The sequence below is a fragment of the Doryrhamphus excisus genome, linkage group LG8, assembly GCF_037039965.1.
Source record: "Doryrhamphus excisus strain RoL-2023G ecotype Guam linkage group LG8, RoL_Dexc_Guam_v1.1, whole genome shotgun sequence".
Taxonomy (NCBI): Eukaryota; Metazoa; Chordata; class Actinopteri; order Syngnathiformes; family Syngnathidae; genus Doryrhamphus; species Doryrhamphus excisus.
Window position 1 is genome coordinate 23,481,363 of NC_136364.1, and position 19,172 is coordinate 23,500,534.

Here is a 19,172-nt window from a genome sequence, read left to right on the forward strand (position 1 = left end):
TGATTGACTGATTGACTGATTGGCTGATTGGCTGATTGGCTGATTGGCTGATTGGCTGATTGGCTGATTGGCTGATTGGCTGATTGACTGATTGGCTGATTGGCTGATTGGCTGATTGGCTGATTGACTGATTGGCTGATTGGCTGATTGACTGATTGGCTGATTGGCTGATTGGCTGATTGACTGATTGGCTGATTGACTGATTGGCTGATTGACTGATTGGCTGATTGACTGATTGACTGATTGACTGATTGACTGACTGACGATCTTGGCTGCTGATGTCAAGTCAGGAAATATAAACCAAACTAGGATGGTGATGAGGAACTTGATGACTTGTGTAAGATCTTGGTCATAGAAGAACCAGGAACTGGATGGAGGATTCTGCTTCAGCTGATCTTGTCCAGTCCCTTGGTGTTGAAGTCACATGACTAAGAGTTCAGGGGCGGGGTTTGTGTGTATAAATAATGAAGTCCTTGGTGGAGATCTGAGGTCCAGTAGAGCCACATGAGAAGTTGCAGTCAAAAGCTCAGGACGTTTGTCTCCTCACTTGGTAAGTAGAATATTACCATTTGTAGTTTTTTTATTTTTCCTTTCATATTCAATAGTTTGCAACACTGAGCTTTATGTTTTATACAAATATTTTGGTAGTAATATTTTCTCATATGAGAGTCTGTTTCATTGCAACAAATCATTTCAGCTCACTGAAAGACTTGGAACTTTTGTGTATTTTTGGTGTATTTTTGGTGTATATTGTACCTGCGACTCTAGTGAGGGTGAGCGGCATAGAAAAGGGATGGATGGATATTCTTATATTTATAGTAGGCCTGTAGTACTTTGTGTACAAACTGAGGGAATAAGTTCTTGGACACAAATGATTGAAGTATGTAATAATTGTAGTATTTCATTGGTGAAAATATGTACTTTGTAGCCTAATATCTTTCTCTGTATGTTATGCTCGATTATGCTAACAAGGGCTACACGGCAGACGAGTGGTTAGCATGCAAGCCACACAGCTAGAAGACCGGCGTTCAATTCCCCCCTCGGCCATCTCTGTGTGGAGTTTGCATGTTCTCCTCGTGCATGCGTGGCTTTTCTTCCGGGTATTCCGCCCCCCCCCCCCAACATTCCAAAAACATGCTCAGTTAATTGTCCACTCCAAATTGTCCATAGGTATGAATGTGAGTGTGAATGGTTGTTTGTCTATATGTGCCCTGTGATTGGCTGGCCACCAGTCCAGGGTGGACCCCGCCTCTCGCCCAAAGACAGCTGGGATAGGCTCCAGCACGCCTGCAAGCGTGAGATAAGCGTGAGAATATCCTAAAATAACCCAATAAAGTAAAAATGATGAATATTTGTACCAACTCGGTATGTAGTGTGTACCAACAGTAAGAGTCCCCCCCCCCCCCCCCCAGCCTAGAATGAAGTACTTGTCGCCATTCAGCCACCAAATCCAGCAGATGGGGCCGCTTATGTTGCTCATCATGATGTATTTTATAATGAATACAGCAGAGTGTGTGACATCCAATGAATGTGACTTTGAAGGTGCATCTCTTGACAACATGGAGCGTCTGGACAACTCCACCCAAAACTCCACACGCCTCCACCCGAGCGCACAGGTGGCGCAGGGCGGCGGAGGGAAGGCGTACCTGTACGTGTTGATCGTCATCTCCTTCTACGCGGTGTTCCTCTGCGGCATCATGCTGGGCTACTTCCACTCCAAGAGGAAGGAGAGGAGGAGGACCAACATCTTCACGCGCCTGGTGCACGAGGAGGAGCAGCGAGAATGGGGCGCCCTCCCGAAGAAGCACAGTCTGGCCTCGCCCGGGGTGGACGATGTCACGGGAACACGGCCGGTGAGGTTGACCTTGCCGTTCTGCGGTAACCACGGCAACCATCAGCTCCGCCACGAGGGCGTGCTGCCCTCACCGTTGGCGTGCGCTCTGTGCACGGAGCAAAGTAGCGTCAGCTCCCTGTGCTCGTCTGCGGACACGCGATTGGCCATCGAGGAGGAGGAGTCGGACAGCGGCACCGGGGAGGGTCCGGAGGAGACTCTGAAGGGGGCATCAGAGAACAGTGGGGAAGACTCGGGATGAAACACGGGTGATAGAATGCGGCGGCCATTTTGATACTTTCCGTTGTGTTCCAAAAAGGACATATTTAAAGACGCTTCCCTTTGGTTTGCCTTATTATTAGTTATTGATAAGCTGATCAACATTTCTTTTGTTGTCTAGACTGTGCCAATAAAAAACAAGCTGTGGGCCACAAATCACCCATGGGCCGCATTTTGGACACCCCTGGAATAGTGGATGCAGTCTGGATATATTATACACACATATTATAAACAGATTACAACAATTTAAAAAAAAATAAATATAAAGATAAATAATAAATTTGTCATTTACGTAAAAACTACAAAAAAATCAAATATATTAATATAAATAAATTAAAAATTGTCATGTTTCTCTAATACATGCTTGTGTTCAGACTGTACCATTTTGTGATCATACTTGGCCGAATGTATCATATCATAACTCCATAAAGGACAAGTAGTACAAGCAGAATTATTCATATATACACAGCCTAATTTTAATAAGATTCAATTGTGTCATACATGCGTTTTTAATAGATTCATAGCGATGATGTTTTTGGAATAGTGAACGCCATGTGAGACGCCATGGAAAATGTTATATTTGCAAAGCGTCAAAGCACCGTAGATATCCTGGAATATCATTGATGGGGGGCCACCATGTTTTTATATCCAAACACAACAATACATCACCCCCCCCCCCCCCCCCCGTGGGCTGATGACTCATCCTGCAGGGCATGCTGGGAAAGGGCTGTTAGAGTGGAACTGTTCAAACAACCTGGGAAACACTTGAATGATTACTAATAATTAGTCATTCCTAGTATGATTATTAATAGCTAATAACAACCTGGGAAACACTTGAATGATTACTAATTATGAGTCATTCCTAGTATGATTATTAATAGCTAATAACAACCTGGGAAACACTTGAATGATTACTAATAATTAGTCATTCCTAGTATGATTATTAATAGCTAATAACAACCTGGGAAACACTTGAATGATTACTAATAATTAGTCATTCCTAGTATGATTATTAATAGCTAATAACAACCTGGGAAACACTTGAATGATTACTAATAATTAGTCATTCCTAGTATGATTATTAATAGCTAATAACAACCTGGGAAACACTTGAATGATTACTAATAATTAGTCATTCCTAGTATGATTATTAATAGCTAATAACAACCTGGGAAACACTTGAATGATTACTAATAATTAGTCATTCCTAGTATGATTATTAATAGCTAATAACAACCTGGGAAACACTTGAATGATTACTAATAATTAGTCATTCCTAGTATGATTATTAATAGCTAATAACAACCTGGGAAACACTTGAATGATTACTAATAATTAGTCATTCCTAGTATGATTGTTAATAGCTAATAACAACCTGGGAAACACTTGAATGATTACTAATAATTAGTCATTCCTAGTATGATTATTAATAGCTAATAACAACGTGGGAAACACTTGAATGATTACTAATAATTAGTCATTCCTAGTATGATTATTAATAGCTAATAACAACCTGGGAAACACTTGAATGATTACTAATAATTAGTCATTCCTAGTATGATTATTAATAGCTAATAACAACCTGGGAAACACTTGAATGATTACTAATAATTAGTCATTCCTAGTATGATTATTAATAGCTAATAACAACCTGGGAAACACTTGAATGATTACTAATAATTAGTCATTCCTAGTATGATTGTTAATAGCTAATAACAACCTGGGAAACACTTGAATGATTACTAATAATTAGTCATTCCTAGTATGATTATTAATAGCTAATAACAACGTGGGAAACACTTGAATGATTACTAATAATTAGTCATTCCTAGTATGATTATTAATAGCTAATAACAACCTGGGAAACACTTGAATGATTACTAATAATTAGTCATTCCTAGTATGATTATTAATAGCTAATAACAACGTGGGAAACACTTGAATGATTACTAATTATGAGTCATTCCTAGTATGATTGTTAATAGCTAATAACAAGGTGGGAAACACTTGAATGATTACTAATTATGAGTCATTCCTAGTATGATTATTAATAGCTAATAAGCCAGTCTGGCAGCTGGTGGCTTCTTGATCTGCAATCTGCCAATCAGTGATCATTCAGTACATTTAGATGATCTTTGATGATAATGTCATACGCAGATGACCACTGTACAATTTGGCATTTATGATGCACCAGTTACCATGTAAGATTAAGAGATTAAGATTAAGATTAAGATATGCCTCATTTAAGGCTTCATTTAAGACGTAGACTGGGGGGGGGGGGGGGGGATAAATATTGAATAATTGCAGAAAACAATTGCTGGCTTTTTGTTGTAGTACATCAATAGACCAACAGGGGGGGGCCTTGTAGTGGCATTTAACTCGAAGACTTGGAGTCAGATAAGAAGGGATAAATGGGGTTATGTTTAGGAGCACGAAGATATAAATATATATATACATATATATATATATATATATACTATATATATATATATATTGTTTAAACAGAACATTTTCTGACTCATGATGTGCAGTGGGGTGGGGGGTGGGGGGGTCAGGAAAAGGTTGAATGGTGTCTATTTAAAGACCAATCAGAATGCGTGGTGAGACTGATTCCACTCATCCAATCAGTGCTGCTGTTCACTCGCCGTGGGTTCTTTCTCGGTGTTAAAATTCCCGACACTACTTTGGCTTCCAGTCCCCCCCAACAATGACAAAAACGTACGATGACCTGACGACTACTCAGGTTTTTGAACAAGGCACCAAACTCGGGGGTACGACCAATCATGGAAGGGGTTACAAGTGGTGTCTCCTCACTGCAAAAGAGAAGCAGCAATCCAGGCTAGAAGATCTTCTCTCTAATTAAGGAACCTGAAAGGGTCACTGGGACGTCTCTACCTTCATCCAGGACATCCAATGGGGACATCTCAAATTGTAAACAGCGTCAAATTGGGCTTTACTGTCAATTTCTATGAGTTCTCTGAATAGAGGACTATCCTGGTCGGTAGGTAGGTAGGTAGGTAGGTAGGTAGGTAGGTAGGTTGGTAGGTTGGTAGGTAGGTAGGTAGGTAGGTAGGTAGGTTGGTAGGTAGGTAGGTAGGTAGGTAGGTAGGTAGGTTGGTAGGTTGGTAGGTAGGTAGGTAGGTAGGTAGGTTGGTAGGTTGGTAGGTAGGTAGGTAGGTTGGTAGGTTGGTAGGTAGGTAGGTAGGTAGGTAGGTAGGTAGGTAGGTAGGTAGGTAGGTAGGTTGGTAGGTTGGTAGGTAGGTAGGTAGGTAGGTAGGTTGGTAGGTAGGTAGGTAGGTAGGTAGGTAGGTAGGTAGGTAGGTAGGTAGGTAGGTAGGTTGGTAGGTTGGTAGGTAGGTAGGTAGGTAGGTAGGTTGGTAGGTTGGTAGGTAGGTAGGTAGGTAGGTAGGTAGGTAGGTAGGTAGGTAGGTAGGTTGGTAGGTTGGTAGGTAGGTAGGTAGGTAGGTAGGTAGGTAGGTAGGTAGGTAGGTTGGTAGGTTGGTAGGTTGGTAGGTAGGTAGGTAGGTAGGTTGGTAGGTTGGTAGGTTGGTAGGTTGGTAGGTAGGTAGGTAGGTAGGTAGGTAGGTAGGTAGGTAGACAAACTTGGGACTGGACTGTCCAACTTCTGGATGGGATTGGATCCAACACCTATGGGGGGATGTTAAAAGCAGCGTTTATATCAACACCGGAAGTCCTTGACCAACCCCAGTGGAGTGGCCCGAGGATGGAATAGATGAAAGGAGACGGTCATCGCGGGAAGCATGAAATCCAAAGAAATCCAGCTGAATAGGTGCAGATTCTGGAAGACCTATAAAGCTTTCTGTGCTGGTTATCGTGTGTAGCTGCTCTATAGGAGTCCACAACACAATACCAAGGGACGGAAATGAGCATAATAGGTCCCCTTCAAGAGCTGGACATCGCGTTGACAGCTCGATGGCTAGCGCTCCCGACTGTCATTCTGCAGACCTTCAGGCTGGCTGAAGCAGGTGGATTACACAACAGTTAGTCAGTAGTCAGTAAATGTCTGAGGTTCACCTGCCTTTGAAGGTAAATAATCACCTATATGACTATATTTATTTGTTACATTTATATTTGTTGTTTGCTAAATTTGAACACCGGTTTTTGAATTCCATATTTTATATCGGCATTCTAAAAAGTAGACTAAAACTCTATGATGTCCTTGGTCTGGGATCAACACCAGCACGGCCACCCCGTATGACAAATGGCCAATATGAAAATAAAATGTTGTGTAATCTGTCCACGACCCGGACCCGGATAAGCGGAGGAAAATGGATGGATGGATAATCTGTCCATCAGGTCACATTCGTTTCCTCGGACATCTTTCACATTCCTAACGAGGCGGCACAGAAAATAGACCATGGATTTCACACAATCGTCACTAACGACGTCTGCATGCCAGACTGGCCTGACTTCCTTGGAGGAGCGAGGACTGACAGTTTGAATGCGAGCGTGATCGGTTGTCTCGCTGCGTGCTCTGTGATTGACAGGCAACCAGTCCAGGGTGCGGCCCAAGGCTCCAGCCTGGTGCGACCCTGAAAAGGAAAAGCGCTAGAAAATGGATGACGGTTGGATCTGCTTGGCATTAAAACCCTGACATTTCCTTTTTGCCGTACCGCCATCTTCTGTTCATGTTAAAACCCAATACGGTCTTTGACTTGAAGGAGGCCTGAGCAAAAGAGGGACTAAAGAAGATCGGCTCCCGGTTTGTCCCTCCTCTTTGGGCCGCCCAGGCAGCGTGAGTCGGATCAAGGCTTGCTGAAGCATTCCAAATCCTATTTCTTCCGTGTGAATAACTGATGGCCAAGAGTCCCACCTTGAATGATTCTGAGAAAGGAAGCTGAGGGAGATGCGCCGCTGAGTCCGTCCTAGGAAGAACATGTGCAACGACAGCTGTGGTGCTGACGAACAGAAAGAGTTTTTCTAAGGACAAAGCGCAAGATGGCTGAGAGTAATCAAGCCGATTGGACGCACAAAGCTCCGCCCACACTGTGAAGCAGGATGTTTGTTATTGGTGTCCCCCCGTGGGAGTCGGTTGGAGGGTCCGGTCTTTGGCGAGGCACGAACACAAACACACTCCATGAATGTTTGTTGCCGTTTAAAGTCTAATCCTTCTTTTCTCCCTCTGGCCAAACGTTATTAGACGGAGGGTCCGTCTTGCACGTAGGATGAAACTACAGTTGTGGAAAACCGATGGGACCACCCTTGGCCTTCGCTTTCAATGCCTGGCACAACGAAGGGTGGCTTTATTTAAAATACCATCTGTATTTGTTCACCAATCTAAATGATCTCCATCCAGCTGTACTCTAGGTGGGCGGGACATAAAGCGGAAGTGGGGGTGGTTTAGGCGGACGTGTGTGGGGCTTACATGTGTACATTATTTGAAGTCTGAAATGATCAGGAGTTGCTATATTTATGATTATTTGGAATGATCTGTGTGAAGTTGAGTAATGCCAACATTTATTTTCCTCCAAAGACACAGCCTTCAGTACTTGAAGTTTCCCAAGTGACGTTGTCTCACCAGCCAAATGAGATGAGAAAAACGGCGTCAGTGACGAGTCGTGTGCAGCTCTCTTGGGAAACGTGCCATGTACAAAAGAAGTTTAAACTTGCCACACGAGTACTGCGGCATATTGGGGGGGGGGGGGGGGGGTCATACTTGTGGCCAGTCAATCGGTTACCGTTACCACCGTCTGTGTACTGCCACCTGAAAACTAATACAATTCTTATCATGTAATTGTACTGTAAGTAGTACACCTGTCCCATGATGACTTCATGGAATAAGACAAAAACACATGACCACGCTACCCCTGACGCCCAAGTGACTGACGTAATACGAGCCCGCCTACAAGGCCGAGTACGTTACGAGTCAACTTTACCCAGTCACTTTTGATGCAAACCCAAATGGAGGCGAGCTACATGAAACGTAATAAAGTGGAGGCAGTGTGAGGAGCGTCTCGGGAGAGACTGTCGGACGCTCGGATGCTGGGTTGTTGCGGGAGGATGACGAGGTTCATGTTCTTCGCCTGAACCTGTGACACCGACGCCGTGTTCCTGCTTGGCTGGAGCTCTGTAGATGTTCCGGGTCCGGGCTGAGTCTGCGTGGGACCCTGTGCAGTTGAAGTACTCGCCTGAGGATTGTCTTGCATGCTGGTAAAAGCCCTGTTTTGATCCACCGTGGAGGAGCCGGGCGGCGTCTTTGCGACTGCTTGGCTGGAAGTGCTTGGCTGGGGCTCGATCACAGAGCCTGATGAGTGACCACATCGTCAGCATTTTTTTCTTTAAACACCAATACGGATAATGACTAAATATACTCCTTCCATACTCTGGCAAAAATGTATTATTCGTAACAGATACTCGTTTATAACGATCAATAATCAATAATGCGGCTCATCCCTCATTTTTAGCCTTTTTTCCAATGTTTCTTATCTTTAATATTATTTGGTTTTGTCACCTTGACATAATCACAGGTGATGACTTGACTGACTTAACGACTCTCCACGGACAATCCAGATCCTCCCCATCTTGCTCTGAACTATTACACTTGCCTTGTTTACATACACAAACTGCAGGCAGAGCCGCTTGGCTTGTGGGGGTTGCCATGGAAACAAAAAGCCAAAGGCTCATTTGCAACATTGCTGCTAATCCAGCGGGACGTTTGTGGCGTCTCAAAAGATGTCATTATATGATATAGATTATAGATATGTTTCCTTATGTTTCCTTAAAGGCAAGACAAAGTGGACTTTCTGATCATGAACAATTAGTTGACTTTGTAGTAAAACTACAATACTTTGTAGTCACTTGACAAAATGTCATTGTCAGTATACATGATTTGGTCACATGTCAAAGATTGTGGTTCAAAAATAACACAGCTCATCATAATCTGGATATTTCGGGGTGTCAACATAAATGTTCCACTGTGCTGTCATGAGGCTGATGGATCCCAAAGGGAACTTAAGAACTAAGATACTTATACTGCGTATACACTAAATACACACTATTTCTCTTGTATTTGGAGGCTACTGGGGAAATGTTTCTAATGTGCAATAAATGCACACACTGGACGTACTGTACCATACTGTACTATACTGTACTATACTGTACCATACTGTACTATACTGTACTATACTGTACTGTACCACACTGTACCATACTGTACTGTACCATACTGTACCATACTGTACTGTACCATACTGTACTGTACCATACTGTACTATACTGTACCATACTGTACTGTACCACACTGTACCATACTGTACTGTACCATACTGTACCGTACCGTACTGTACCGTACTGTACCATACTGTACCATACTGTACAATACTGTACTGTACCATACTGTATCATACTGTACTATACTGTACCATACTGTACTGTACCACACTGTACCATACTGTACCATACTGTACAATACTGTACTGTACCATACTGTACTATACTGTGCCATACTGTACTATACTGTACCATACTGTACTGTACCATACTGTACTATACTGTACCATACTGTACTATACTGTACCACACTGTACCATACTGTACTGTACCATACTGTACCGTACCGTACTGTACCGTACTGTACCATACTGTACCAGCGAGTCCACACGTTGTGGATGTGATTAAAATTGTTGTGTCATACAAAGTAGCACCTCGAGCCTTTTTTCAACAAAGCAAGGCGGAAGTCCTTCTTCGTGAAGTCCCCCCCCCCTCCCCCCCGCATCGGCCGCCTCTGCGATAAGACAATATGACTAAATATGACTAATGAGGACGCAGGTCTGCAAATCCATGATTGTGGTGTGGTGTGATGAATGAAGTCTGGGAGGTGGGAGGTGTCGGCCTCCTGCCAGCTTTGTGTTGCTCCCTAACGAGCACCGTCCAGTCCAATGCCGAGGTTAGGGTTAGGGTTAGGTTAGGGTTAGGTTATCGTTTTTGCTTTTGGTTTGGCTTTTTGTTTCAACGACACACCCGCCTATTGAATAGCAAACCCATAACGCTTGGTTAATTATGCACTCCGCCAGCTGTTGCTATAGCAACCATCACTCATCCGTGTACATGCGGTACAGTGGAATGTTACAAATGTTACAAACACAGTCCACCTCCAATTTGGGCAGAATTGTTTTCCAATAGGGAATGCTGGCTATGTGTAAGCTAACCGCAACCTTCCCATTACTTGGCATAGAAGGGGGCTCAAACCCACAACCCACATGAGCATATTTTGTGGCCCTCTACAGTCGTCCCTCCCACTTCATGGTTCAAACATCTCTATTATTGCTTCCAAAAATAATAATAATAAAGACATGTTACATGCAGGATTCTACATGAGAGAGTGGGGGGAAAGTTCTCCCATTCCATGTGGAAGTGGTTTTGGCTTCTTTCTTCGTCCTTCGACCCCACTCCTTTGGAAACACTTTCTTAATTTGCAAATAGGTAAACTGGAGAGGGTAACGACGTTAGCCCAATAGCTTGCTATGCTAGCAGCAGCTGTCTAAATGTCCTTTCAGTTTTTTTAGTGTTGCACAATGAGGTGTAAACAAGGATGTGCAGTAAAGATGTACAGTAAGGATGTACAGTAAGGATGTACAGTAAGCATGTACAGTAAGCATGTACAGTAAGGATGTACAGTAAGGATGTACAGTAAGCATGTACAGTAAGCATGTACAGTAAGCATGTACAGTAAGGATGTACAGTATGGATGTACAGTATGGATGTACAGTATGGATGTACAGTAAGGATGTACAGTATGGATGTACAGTATGGATGTACAGTATGGATGTACAGTAAGGATGTACAGTAAGGATGTACAGTAAGGATGTACAGTACGGATGTACAGTACGGATGTACAGTAAGGATGTACAGTACGGATGTACAGTAAGGATGTACAGTATGGATGTACAGTAAGCATGTACAGTAAGGATGTACAGTAAGGATGTACAGTATGGATGTACAGTAAGGATGTACAGTAAGCATGTACAGTAAGGATGTACAGTAAGGATGTACAGTACGGATGTACAGTACGGATGTACAGTAAGGATGTACAGTAAGCATGTACAGTAAGGATGTACAGTACGGATGTACAGTAAGGATGTACAGTATGGATGTACAGTAAGCATGTACAGTAAGGATGTACAGTAAGGATGTACAGTACGGATGTACAGTATGCTGCATATGAGTTCAGCGTTTATAAATGACAAATGCTGTCAAGAAGATGACGAGTCCTCCCGATCCAACGTTTCATCACTTTGTAGGCTGGAATAACCACCGTGTCTCATTAATGAGAAAATCATGTAATATTATCATGGTCAGTCTAATTAGCTGCAAGCAGGAAGTCAGTCGCTGGGGAGCCAATGAACAAGGTCATTTCTACTAATGAACAGCGTGTCTGGGCTCCATCCTTAAGAAGTCCTTAGTAATGAGAGAAAAGTACTCATAAGAAAGTACTCCCATGAGCACAATGGATGGAAAACACATTCTGTGGATACAACAATACATTTGGTGGTATTAGCACAGTATAAACATCCTGTAAATAATGAAATATATAATAATGCTTGCTCGCCTTACACTGGTCATGTTGCAGGTGCCGGCTGGAACGTCTTAAACGTCTTTCTGAAAAGAGAAAGAAAGGAGACAGACAACGTCACATCTTTTGCAAATTTGTACACAAACTGATTCAAAAGCATTTCTTTCGCTGCTGGGGAATCAGGAAGTCCAACCACTTGTGCCTGATGGCGGCGTCTTTAGGAATTGGAAACAAACGTGGCTTTCCCTAACGCCAAACATAAAGAAACACTTTGATGAGCCATTGCTAGCAACGTAAACGCATAAGCAGAGCTTGGGGGAGGGCAGAGGGTGTACCTGGCCTATAGCTACGCCCATAAGGAAGGCCGCTCCTCTGTGACATCACAAAGGCACAGCTTTGAGATGCCGTCTGGAACACAGCGTTTTTAGGGCTCACTTTCAAATGCGCAAATTTCCTCATTATCTGAAACTTTGGCATTGTTTAACACAACAATACCACATTCTAACTACATTTGGAGGTCAGAAAAGTGGAGCGGAAACAGCATAGTTACTTTTTTAAACTGTTTCATCTTCAAAACAATGCATGAGCCGTCACGTTTTAACTGTTTTAACCACTCTGCCAGTTTAAACGTCATTCATTTCACTCAATATTAGTATCTCCTCAGCTGGGATAGGCTCCAGCATCATTCCGAATGAATGAATGAATGAATGAATAAATGAATGAATGAATCCCTAAAACTCAACTGGCTCAACTGGCGAACGATGACGTCATAGCGTGCAAACACTTACCGCCCATTTACATAATTAAAAGTTCCAAGTATATTTATTTAACAGCCTCATTGTTGAGCATGAATACGTTTTGTAACATAGTTAGGTTGTGTATTTGACTTACTCACCTGAAAATAAGAAATAAGACAGCTAACTTCATCCATGTTTATTTCCTTGCTAAGCGGAAACAGGAAGTTCGCCAAGCTGAGCAACAAACCTAAAAGAGCTGGAGAGCCGACACACCGCCCCCTGCTGACGAGTACCCATTACTGCACTCTGTGTTCCACAGCAAACCAAAACATGTGCAAACATGGTGGAAACAGATTCATTACATTCTTTCCTGTTGTCAACAAAGCACGTTTATAAAAAAAAAAACACTTCAGTGAGGACACAATGAATATAAACTTCATATGATTAGTATTCTAATTCTAATATCATTAAGATGCTAAAAGTGCACATCTTTCAAATATACAAATAGGATTATTTGTAATCATTGGCAGTAATATTCATTGCTTTACATTTCAATGAGAGCGAGACAGGCCAACCACTCGTCCACCGTGCAGCCCCGCCCGGGGTCCAATCATGGGAAATGATTTAACCTAAGAAAGTGACTGTACTGTTGATTAGCATGGATTGATTTGATGAATTTTCTGTTTTGATGAACAAAGATTAAGATGAAGATATGCCTTTATTCGTCCCTCAGTGGGGAAATTTGTAGGACTTGTAGACAAAACAGGGACTATCGAAGTGGGCTCCAGCAGTCCCCGGTCAGTTTGGGAATGCACCCATCATTCAAAAAAACATGACTTCAATATGTTTGCATTCAGCATTTGATATTTATGGACAGAAATATTGTATTATGCACATTAGCTTGTGATGCATGGTCTGTCTTATTTCCATTCTATACTATCCATTTATGATTGTTGTATGATCAATGCATGGTCTGCCTTATTTCCATTCTATACTATCCATTTATGATTGTTGTATGATCAATGCATGGTCTGTCTTATTTCCATTCTATACTATCCATTTATGATTGTTGTATGATCAATGCATGGTCTGCCTTATTTCCATTCTATACTATCCATTTATGATTGTTGTATGATCAATGCATGGTCTGCCTTATTTCCATTCTATACTATCCATTTATGATTGTTGTATGATCAATGCATGGTCTGTCTTATTTCCATTCTATACTATCCATTTATGATTGTTGTATGATCAATGCATGGTCTGCCTTATTTCCATATTATCCATGTATGATTGCTGTATGATGAACGCATGGACTCCAGTGCCCAGCAGTGCCCAGCAGTGCCCAGCAGTGCCCAGCAGTGCCCAGCAGTGCCCAGCAGTGCCCAGCAGTGCCCAGCAGTGCCCAGCAGTGCCCAGCAGTGCCCAGCAGTGCCCAGCAGCTGCTCTGCACTCGTGTATTCACCCTCACTGGAAAACTCTCTGGTGGAAGGTGCTCTGGTGGAACAGCTGCTTGGAAGGTAGAAGTCGTAAGTTAATTCCTATCTAGCTGCCCGTGATTGTGTGTGTGTGGGGGGGGGGGGGGGGGGCTCCTCCTGCCTCCCATGTGTCTCACAGCCAGTCAGACACCGCAAGTCAACTGCTCCTCCATCCTGAGAACCATCTCTGATCTCCATGGATACCAGCTGTGCACTGGGGTGATGTCACCTTCAACTACAGGATTGTGATGATATGGAGATCAGCAGGTGTGTGTGAGAGAGAGAGAGAGAGAGAGAGAGAGAGAGAGCGAGCGAGGGAGACATGTTGACAGGATCAGGCCCCTTTAGCATCCCTTCCTTGTCTCGATCAATAATATAATATAATATAATATAAGAAATATGATGTAATATTGGCCAACAGTGAATAATAAGATCAATGCAACAAATGCAGCAGGAACACGAATCTTGGATGCCAAAACCATGTTTTGCTTGAAGAAACATCAGCGTTGCATCTCAGACACCCAACCATGAGTCCATGAGTCCATGAGTCACCATGAGCTGCAAACGAATTCCCACAATGTCAAATAGGAATTATGGGGGCTGTGGTGCGTTCGGAACAACGTGTCCTTCAACTGTTCAGATGTGTTCTTCATATCATTGAGTTCCCAACACAGAAACCCTTTTTCATGTTTGAATGTCAGCTTTTGCAGACAATGATTGTCGGATTGAAGGTAGTCCAGAAAATAGGGGGGGGGGGGCTGATAACTTACATATCTAGTAGATACCTTGTTGGGTATAAATGCTTCCGATAAAACTGCTCTTCCGATAAAACACCCCAGACTGATAGCCCTCCCTGAGAAACCTTTCCAAGGTGGCCGCACGTCTATCCAGTACACAATGCACACTATATCCTTCCCATACACAAATGTGACCTATGAGTCATGCCGGCTGGACTTTTCCTGAAGCCGTCTGGAAGCTGGAGAAGGAGAGGATGCAGCAGACATCCGCAGTCTTGGTGCTGCTTCCTGTCTCTGGCTGGGCGCTTAGCAACAATTAAGGATGCAGGAGGCCTGGTAGCGGACTGATGTGTGAATGTGACCGTTTGGCAGTGATACATTCAAAGGGCGCCGTTTTATATCCAGCTGTGGACTCCGATAGAGCGGCTATGCACACCGGCTTTCTAGATCTTCCACATCCTGCACCTCTTTCTGCAGTATTTCAATGTACTTCCTGCTTCTGATGCAAACAGTCTGTTGAACTTAACATTCTGTTTGTCCACCCTGACGGACTATAAACGCCTTGAAGAGGCCCCCAGCCAATCTGCCAGGAATGGATTCCACACACAGAAAAGAGGCTGACGAGATCAGATCAAGATCAGGACTCATTCCCAGCCTCTGCCCCGCCCTTTCTCTCCAACAAGCTGCGTTAAGGAGCCCAATTATTGTCTGTCAAAGCTGCTAATGAATGGAGAGCAGTTAGCCAGCTGCCAGGGGACAAACACGCTCAAGTGGTGCTGAGGAGACGAGAAGCCATCAGGAACGTCCATCAGGAACGTCCATCAGGAACGTCCATCAGGATTCCATCAGGATTCCATCAGGATTCCATCAGGATTCCATCAGGATTCCATCTTTCAGTACAAAAGCTGCAAAATTGGCAATGGGAATACTTACAGTAGACACAACACTCAAGCTGTTTTCACTGAGTGGTTAACACGCAGGTGGGAGACCCAGGTTCGATTCCCCCCTTGGCCATCTCTGTGTGGAGTTTGCATGTTCTCCCCATGCATGCTTTACTTTTCTCCGGGTACTCCGCTTTCCTCCCACATTCCAAAAACATGCCAGCGACTCCAAATTGTCCATAGGTATGAATGTGAGTGTGAATGGTTGTTTGTCTATACGTGCCCTGGGATTGGCTGGCCACCAGTCCAGGGTGGACCCCGCCTCTCGCCCCAAGACAACTGGGATAGGCTCCAGCCTGAAAAAGACTCAAATGCTCCACTAATGAACGTTGGAGGGGTGAGAGTCCAGGCTTTTGACCCAACCATCAGTGCTCTGCTCTTCCTTTCCCAAGATCCTGCGTTGGGACCCCAGTCCAGTGCAGGCGCCATAAAGCAGGCAGGTTACACATGCTCAAAGACTAGATAGGACATACACCAGGCACACTGGATAGGACAGTAGGAGAAGTTGGTGCATGATCCAATCTACGACCATCTGATACCACTTATGTCGCTGCATCAGCATTCCATGTGTTGGGAATCATCCTGCCATCCACCACTTGATGTTGGGTCTTGTGTTCTCACCGGGCGAGTTCCACTTTACCGACATTGGTGTTGACAGGACACGAGTGGGAGTCAAACGGAGAGTCGCAGCAGTGCATTATAATGAGACCGGGACCCGAGGTGACAGTGAATGCATCACGTCTGGCACCGTATTGGAGTGACATCTTATGAGAGCTGCAACAGTCGCCCTTGTCATTATCGGAAAGACGACTTCCAGGCCCAGAGACTTGTGACTTGAAGTAGGCAAGGGGGGGGGGGGGGCGTTGGGGGTGGAAGAGAGCTGTAAATTGGTTTGTGTTTACCAGTAGTCCTGCCACACACGCAACCTTAAGCAATTAGACTGTGTGATGCGTACATAAAACCCACACTGCGAGTACGTGCTGGAGGATTGGTGGAAGCCATGAGGGACAGTCCAATTAGGAATCTGACTTCAAATGAGTCTTTGTCCCACTTTCCCTTGGAATATAATTAGACGTTTGGGCCTGGGGTGAAGCAAGGTGAAAAGAAGCCGTAACTCAGCATGAATCCATGGAAGTCGTGACGGTGACGGCGCCAGAGAGCCTGAAATACGATCTCTTTTCCTCACAAGGGTGTCCTCACTTTTTCTGCAACGAGTGAAGGCAGAATGAAGGCCGATGAAGAGGATAAATAGGAATTCATAGAAAGGATGATAGGATAAAAGTTTTCAAGCTTTCAAGTCCAGTATTTGGTGTTCTAAACAGAAACCTCTTCAATCTGAATTGTGCCTCGCCCTTTAAAATGTGCATACATCTTTAGCCGCGTTGCTGTTGGATAGTCAATGATCACATGATTGAAAAGGTTAGCATGAAGAAATGAGACCAAGAAATGTTCTCTGTCGCACTCACTGCAGCCTTCGGTCATGTTTGTGTAGAAGTGAAAGCTAAGCTTGTGTAAGTGACAACAATCACCTATTGTGACTCTTCAGGTATTTTTCCATCAGTCACGTGTAATTGTTGCCCAACTCTGATTGTGCTATGTGAGTGGGACTGCATATCAGACTGAAACTACACCGAGCTAATAGACCCAATCTAAAGGTAGCAACAAATTACAGCTGACTGTGTAACGTTCCTAGCTCCTTTCCAGCTTTTATTTTGGTGTATCCTTTTAGCATGTCAACTACGTGTACATATTGTAGTGTACTCACAAATGTACTCACATTTGGTGGACCAAAAAATACTGATCCTATTCCTTAAAGGCCTATTTTTGTAATGCTGTGAAAAGGCTGAAAATAGAGGAAGCTTGCATGAAAATAAGACAGGTCAGCTGCGGGGAACAGCCTGACTTATCATCAAACACAAACAGGAAGTGAATTTATGAATGAAAGCGTAAGCAGCTCACAGTCATCCATTGGCGTAGACGCTTGACAGGCTGCCAGAAATAGAGACCACTGTGTGTGTGTGTGTGTGTGTGTGTGTGTGCGCTCACTCTCTTTCACACACACACACTGCAGTCTGCAGTCCCTCGCCCCCCCCACCCATCCCACTCCTGGTGGAGTCTGTAGATGAGTCATCAGTGGACTTTTAAGGATGTGTGACTGCAGCAGGAGAGCGACAACACACGTCATAAAGAGGAACCATTAGGAAGAAGTCACATGACCAGGGAGGGCCTGCTCCTGATATTACACCTTCCACCTTCTGCTCCTTCATCCAACGTTGGATGACCAACGTCATCCATGGGTGGAGGCCTACAAACGTTTAAGGAAAAGATGGAAGGATTCTGTTGCAAATGAAGATTTTGCATATTGACTAAACATTATGGAGTAGAGTGCAAACCAAGTAAACATACACAAAGCGATATACACCATCTATCCATATCCATATCCACATCCATATCCACATCCACATCCATATCCATATCCATATCCATATCCATACACCATCCATCCATATCCATATCCATATCCATAACCATACACCATCCATTTTCTGAGTCATCAGCTGGGGTGCTCTAGCAGCCCTCTAATACTTCAAGAAGGCTGCATATTCTGAAGTGCTGTTTGGCAAGTACAGTACACGCAAACGTCAGTAAGGACCCTTTCCCAAGTGACCCTCTGGTTCACTGGGGACGACTCCAACACTAAGGCACCGAGCCAGGAGGCTATTTTGTTCCACAACTGTGAGTGGACGTGAGTCATGGTGTCTCAACCTCCAGCATTAACTCTGATTGAAGTGGCGTCCCATGTCATGAGACCCCTATTTGGCTGCCAAAGACCAGGTCACCCACCCCCCACCGCCACACAGAGCACATTGCACCGGACCCTTACGCTTACCCCCACAGGTAGTGGGTCTTCTTCGGGCCAGGCGAGCAGCTGCCCTCTCCCTTTTTCTCAGGGTCTTCTCAATCATTAGGACATGTTTGCCTTGGGAGACCTGACCAGGGGAACATAAGGAACACATACAGTAGCTCCACCACAATAAGAGACCTGACCAGGGGAACATAAGGAACACATACAGTAGCTCCACCACAATAAGAGACCTGACCAGGGGAACATAAGGAACACATACAGTAGCTCCACCACAATAAGAGACCTGACCAGGGGAACATAAGGAACCCATACAGTAGCTCCACCACAATAAGAGACCTGACCAGGGGAACATAAGGAACACATACAGTAGCTCCACCACAATAAGAGACCTGACCAGGGGAACATAAGGAACACATACAGTAGCTCCACCACAATAAGAGACCTGACCAGGGGAACATAAGGAACACATACAGTAGCTCCACCACAATAAGAGACCTGACCAGGGGAACATAAGGAACCCATACAGTAGCTCCACCACAATAAGAGACCTGACCAGGGGAACATAAGGAACACATACAGTAGCTCCACCACAATAAGAGACCTGACCAGGGGAACATAAGGAACACATACAGTAGCTCCACCACAATAAGAGACCTGACCAGGGGAACATAAGGAACACATACAGTAGCTCCACCACAATAAGGCGCAGAGGATCAAGATACACTATCGCCGATTTTTATAGCAAAATAAAGTCAAGGTGGTGTCCTGTGA

General features: G+C 44.1%; 1 protein-coding gene across 1 annotated transcript; it reads left to right on the plus strand.

The window, feature by feature from the left end:
• Nucleotides 1-502: 502 nt before the first annotated feature.
• On the plus strand, nt 503-2,575 carry kcne4 (potassium voltage-gated channel, Isk-related family, member 4). The gene is made up of 2 exons (XM_078792586.1): nt 503-550; nt 1,543-2,575. Exons 1-2 carry the CDS (start codon nt 505-507, stop codon nt 2,091-2,093), a joined length of 597 nt encoding a protein of 198 aa, XP_078648712.1. The 5' UTR covers nt 503-504; the 3' UTR covers nt 2,094-2,575.
• The last annotated feature ends 16,597 nt before the right edge of the window (nt 2,576-19,172 follow it).

Excerpts from the sequence above, each read along its gene's own strand:
- kcne4 (XM_078792586.1), top strand. The coding sequence starts at position 505 with ATGAGAAGTTGCAGTCAAAAGCTCAGGACGTTTGTCTCCTCACTTG. Across the intron at positions 551-1,542 it reads GACGTTTGTCTCCTCACTTG|GTGCATCTCTTGACAACATG; the intron begins GTAAGTAGAATA and ends GTGACTTTGAAG.